This window comes from Gambusia affinis, linkage group LG11 (genome assembly GCF_019740435.1).
Source record: "Gambusia affinis linkage group LG11, SWU_Gaff_1.0, whole genome shotgun sequence".
Taxonomy (NCBI): Eukaryota; Metazoa; Chordata; class Actinopteri; order Cyprinodontiformes; family Poeciliidae; genus Gambusia; species Gambusia affinis.
The window spans coordinates 9,709,803-9,716,092 of NC_057878.1; the positions used below are offsets into that span (position 1 = coordinate 9,709,803).

Sequence of the window (6,290 nt, forward strand, 5' to 3'; positions counted from 1 at the left end):
TCTTATTATTATTGGTGAGAAACAGAAATACATTGTCAGAGGAATAAAAACAGCCTTTTTTCAAACTGAAAATAATTTTGTCTGTGTGGATATTTAAGGTCTAAACTTCCCATTTAAACGAGGGACTAAATTTAGAAAACCACATTTGCTGTGGGAATGGAACCATAAGGATATATTTTAAAAAAGAAATAAATAACTTTTCCTGTGTCTGCCTTATTTCTTGATCTTGAACACAAACAAACAACCCTGAGTCGGATTGAGTCGTCATGAACTTAAAAAAAAAAAAAAAAAAAAAAAAAAAAAAAAATCCGAAACCCCAAGTTTATTTCTCCTCTTATTTACCAAACCGCAGCAATCATTACACTCGGTTTGCTAAGTACCGCCTAGTTGTCCTGTTTATTTTGCACATGTTCGGCGCCGCCCCACAGACGCGCAGATATTACGCCGTTGCGTAATTTGACAAGCCAGTGCAAACCAGAGGAGGATGAGCGTTTGACAGCTGGGTCGCTGGGGATTGTTTTCGAAGCAACAACAATTCAGATTAATTCGGGCATTTTTTTAAAAAAAAATTCTGCTTATTTATTTATTTATTTTTTACTATATCGAACGAGTATACGGCTATCTACGCTTTTAATGGCCGCAGCTGTGACGAATTCGGTTTGGGTTGCTCCGGGGCAGGACGCGCAGTTTCTCCACAAAAGCCACCCAGCGGCGCCGCTGACATCATCCGACGGTCTGAGAGGTGAGGATCATGGAGAAGTGCTGTGCAACGCCGTCCTGGGAATTTCATCTTTCCCAGATTATAATCTGGTATGGTTGATTTAATTTTTTGCACTTGCATTGCCTCTCAGCACCACTGTCTCGCTATTATTATTATTATTATTATTATTATTATTATTATTATTATTATTATTATTATTATTATTATTATTATTATTATTTAATTTTCTGTTGCCTGCAGATTTGGTATGAGGAACAGATTTGTTTTCATTTCAAGGGTCTGATCCTAACATTGATGGCTGCGGTGAGAAGAATGCTGAATAAAGACAGGTTTAAGATCGTTGATGCTGACATTCATTGTGGTGTGTTGGGGATGAATGGGATGTGCAGCCGTCCCTGAAACTTGTCCTGCATAGTCCTGTGGAGCAACTGGATGTTCTAATTTCAGCTGTGCATTTGCAAAGAGCTTACATGCAGTTCGAAGCCTTTGCACAGAACTACTTGTAAATCGGAGCTGCAGGTTCAGCAGATTTTCTGTTGTTCCACATGCATCCCCAAAGTGGAACTACAGTCCAGAATGACATGTGGTGCAACCAATGATGCAAAATCCAAGATAGGAAACAAACAAAACAAAACAAAACAAAACAAAACATTGACCTCATTAATACAGAGGCAATTAAAAAAACAAAACAAACAAACAAAAAAACTCTTAATACCAATTTTGAGACCTAAGTCACATCAGGAGCTTCACTCTTGAAACTGAAACTGCCAATCCAAACATGAACCAGGCCATAAATCACACGTTAAATGATGTTAGTTTGATTCCCCGTAAGGGCTGCAGAGTGGCGCAGTTGGTAGCACTGTTGCCTTGCAGCAAGAAGGTCCTGGGTTTGATTCCCGGCCTGGGGTCTTTCTGCATGTTCTCCCTGTGCATGCGTGGGTTCTCTCCAGGTACTCCGGTTTCCTCCCACAATCCAAAAACATGACTGTCAGGTTAATTGGTCTCTCTAACCTCTCCCAAGGTGTCAGTGTGTTGGCATGGGTGTGCTTGTGTGTGTGTGTGTGTGTGTGTGTATGATTGTTTGTCCTGTCTGTCTCTGTGTTGCCCTCGACAGACTGGTGACCTGTCCAGGGTGGAGATAGGCACCAGCACCCCTCCTGGCCCCACTTTGGACAAGAGTGCACAGAAAATGGATGATTCCACATATTGGGTTAGGTTTTAGCCCAAACAATGGGTTGAAGTGACCAATTTTTATCGCTTATTGGATAGTTCAGAATTTGTTGAAATGGGGTTCTGTGAAGAGGTTAACAACAGTTGTTATCTTATCTGCAGTACAGAGCTCTCTTGCCATCTTAATTTGGCATAAATACTGTTCAGTTGGAACTTAAGGCTGAAGGTAAGAGGGGCAAAGACCAAACTTGACTTCTACCATCTCAAAAACCGCTTGGTGGTTTATGCAAATTTAATTTAACCAACCTTTAAGCTGCAGTTACATTGGCATTCAATGGAGATTTACACAGGAAGTGACGGTAGGAAGCGGTATGCCACTTATTTCTTCCTGTGTGAAATGTGTTTTACTGAACACGTAAAGCCTTTTCAATCAGAGAACCGAGCAAAGTTACAAATGACCTGGATGGCTAAATAAGTGAAATAAATGGAACTAGAGTAAAAGATTTGTAATTTTGGTTTAAAGCTGCCTAAAACGTCATGAAGATACAAACAAATAAAGGTATGAGTTTCATTTTGTATAATACATTTGCTATTTTAGTTCAAAACTAAAAAAAAAGAATTTGAATAGCAAATTTTATACTTAATACATATAACACTAGAGGTGCACTGATCAGACTCAGCCAATTGCCAGGTTTGACCAGCCAGTTTATTTATTTTTTTTACCTGATTCCAGTTTGTATTAATGAACTATCCTGAGCAGCATTCAAAACATTTATGTTATCTTATTATTTTTTTGTTGTTGTTTTAATCTGTCATTATTTTTTAGATTTTTGTTAAACTTAAAAATACAAGACAGTTCAACTTTATTTACCCATCCTGGTATCTGCTGACTTGGGCTTCAATGTTTCTGTTCGCCAGTTCGACAAAAGGTCCCCAAGGCATTTCAAGTTGATGTCATGTGGCAGACAGTTCCTTTTCATACCCGAAAAAGTTTGGTAGGAAACAAGCATGTAAAATGGTAAAGGAATGAATTGACCAGCACCTTCCACTGTCTGGCTTCCTGTAATGACCACAGAAAAGCTGGACACTGTGTATAGTAACACACATCCCAGATAAAATGGCTAACTGAATCTTCTTCCTACAATAACAACTTCTCCACCGACGAGTGTTGTGGTTAGGGTGAGCTAATTATGGTTAAGTTGCGATATTGAAAAATGGTCAGAGCAGGCCAAGATGGATAGGTAAAATATTACCTATCAATATTGATTTAATGACCAGTTCTTTGGTGAAAGTGTGAATGTCAACCATGGTCAGCAGGACCCTGTGCTAACTACTTAATAGATCAAATCTGCTGTGAATCAAAGTCTTTAACACTTTGTAAACATTGTCACGCAAAATCATTTCACAAGCTTACTATTTTCTATTTGATCCTGTGGAAAGTTAAGTTAAGTGAGAATAGCTCATATATTTCTAAATGGCTGCCTGATCCAGTCTTCCTTTGAAAAACTGGATCACAATTTTTGGATCAGTGTTTGCTTGAAACTATCATCTAGACAGCGTGAGCCAATCATTTGAGTTAAAAAGGTAACTGTGCAGTTTTTTGTGTTATTGACCAAGTCATTTCCCTTTTGTTCTTTCTACCAGGGTAAAACTGAGATGGACACCTACCTACTTCATGATGTAGTAAATTCAAAAATGTTTGACAAGGATAGTCCTCCCTTGTTGGAGTCACTTTTCCCCGAAGACTTCGGCTCTTCTTACAGCGTCAACATGAGCCTGCTCCTTCCCGATGCTGCCTACTTGCAACCCGGCCCCTGCCGGACTGTGAGGCAAATCAAAGCGGAGCCACCACAGTCCCTGATGCACTCGACATGCCAGGGCAACGGAGCACCAACGACCCTATCAGAGTACTCAGGAATGTTTAAAGCAGCTGACACTCCTGGTGGTAGCTTTTTCGTCAAGCAGGAAGTGCCAGAATTCCAAGAAATTCCCCAATTTCAGATGCTGAACACTGATTTAGAGCAGAACTCTTTCTCTATCACCCCACTAAGTCTTCCAGTCGGGAATCTCCACGTGGGACGACTACCAAACTTTTCACAGACTGAATGTTTTCCATTCAACCAGCACTCTGGCCATCAGTTTAGATCAACCTATCTGCCACCCTCTCCGCCAAATTCTCAGCCTCCGAGTCCAGACACCGACAAGGAGATCCTTCATAACATCTCCCCTCCTCCCTCCTACGAAGCCAGCATTGCCTGTAAGACAACACTCCAGACCCACACTGATCCCAGACAGACTTCCAGCGGTCCTCCGATTCAAAGCCACGATCAAACTTACGCTCCTGCGTTCACTCATTGTCCACTTGGCGGACCGGTTCAGGACTCCAGCCTGGCACCAGCTCAGACGACACCAAGCGTCGGACCGCTGTCTCCGGAGTTGGCGCAGTCGGCTCCAGCCAAATACAACCGGAGGAATAACCCTGATCTGGAAAGACGCAGGATTCACCACTGCGATGTTCCAGGTGCGATTACAAGTCCTTACGACTGGCAGTTGAGATAAACGTTGGTAAAAATGTATGCCTAAAAGATGTTTTTTTTTTGTTTCTTTTTCTTAAGGTTGCAAGAAAGTATATACAAAGTCGTCTCATCTAAAGGCTCATCTACGAACCCACACAGGTAAACTTCTTGAAGTTGCGCATCTTATTTTGGGGGTGAACATGAGGATGTTGCCAGGCAGAAAAGTTTTCTTGGCTTGCATATTCGTTCTGTCTGGCCCACATCTCGCTGCTGTCAAATCACATAAACTCTACAGCTCTCGTAAAGCGGGAGAAGGAGGGGGGGTTGGGTAGAAACATGCAGTGATTTATGGCCCACAGATGAGGCATGCTATCCTTTTTTTTTTTCCTCCTTTTCCAAACTCTTTTATTAGATGTGAGCTCTCAACAAGACTCTTAGATGACGTCCTTGAGGGAGAACGAGTTGGGTGTAGATCCACAAAAAAAAAAAAAACCAAAAAACCCCAAAAAGTTGTGGGTGCCAAATTTAGCTTTACCATGTGATTTCTGCCCGGCGCAGGTGAGAAGCCGTACCAGTGCTCCTGGGAGGGATGCGAGTGGCGCTTCGCCCGCTCCGATGAGCTGACGCGGCACTTCAGGAAGCACACCGGGGTGAAGCCCTTCCAGTGCGGCGTGTGCAGCCGCTGTTTCTCCCGCTCTGACCACCTGGCCCTGCACACCAAGAGACACCAGAGCTAAGGGACCCCTCAGCTGTGTCTGTCCAGTCTTTTTAGCTTTTCCTTAAAATGGACAAAATACTGGGGAAAAAAAAATAATAATAATAAAGACTGCAATTTATTCTATTTACTCTCAAAGGATATTGTTTGATGTTCTGACCTGCCACTAAATGTTTTTTTATTATTGTTATTATTATTATTGTAAGAATATTACATCTGATTGTTGCCTTACTTTCTCATCAACATGAGATATTTGCAGATGTATCAGCTCAATCTATTTTACCAAACTTGTCCTTTTTCAAGCCTTTTTTTGATAACATGCCACATACGAACGTTTGACAATTTTTATATCTGAACTGTCGATTGTGTAGATCCTAGCGGCATTGTGCAAGTTTATTTATGAAGGCTCTGTGCTGCCAACCGAAAGGAAAGGGATGCTGTTTTAGCCTGCAGGTCAAAGCATGATTGTGTTTCCGAACTGTGGAGAGCATCGGGAAAAGCTGCACATTTAAGATGAAAATAGGAGAAAGAAAGTACTCTGGCACAGAGGACAGTTTGTGTCATGTGGTTGGGGCGTTGCTCGTAGCATGACTTGGAAACTGCCAGGTTTGTGATGCTTTTAATTAAAAGAGCAGTGTCCCATGTTTTTTCTAATTTTTCTGTAATAAAACGATTGATTTTTAGACGGCAATTGTTTCATTTAGAAAGATTTGTTTTGCTTTCTGGTCATCAGGTGCATTTTAACATTAGACAAAGACAAGCTAAGTTAATACAAAGGGCATTTTGCAAATGATGTGCTGGTTTTCATCTATCCTTCCATTGTTCATAGCTGTTTATTCAAGCAGAGTTATGGGGGGGGGGCTGCTACTAATCTCTATGGGTCATTGGGCAAGAGGCATAGTACCTTCTATTCCAGTTCATCACAGCGTAGCACATAAACACACACACAATCGCACACAAGACAACTAACCCACACATGCCCACACACACTTCTAAGGATAATTTAGAGTACATAATTAACCCAACATTTCTATTTTTTGGCTGAATGAAAGCTGGAGTACCCAGAGAGAATCTATGTGTGCTAGAGCAGAAAATGCAAACTCCATGCAGAAAGAACTGAACAGTTTAGTGTTTTGTTGTCACATTTTCTTGGTTTAATTTGGCTAGC

At 41.3% G+C, this 6,290-nt stretch overlaps 1 protein-coding gene across 1 annotated transcript; it reads left to right on the top strand.

The window, feature by feature from the left end:
* Positions 1 to 431: 431 nt before the first annotated feature.
* Positions 432 to 5,807, top strand: klf5b (Kruppel-like factor 5b). The gene is made up of 4 exons (XM_044132646.1): positions 432 to 810; positions 3,536 to 4,412; positions 4,507 to 4,566; positions 4,966 to 5,807. The coding sequence occupies exons 1-4, from the start codon at positions 634 to 636 to the stop codon at positions 5,142 to 5,144; spliced, it is 1,293 nt and encodes a 430-aa protein (XP_043988581.1). The 5' UTR covers positions 432 to 633; the 3' UTR covers positions 5,145 to 5,807.
* The last annotated feature ends 483 nt before the right edge of the window (positions 5,808 to 6,290 follow it).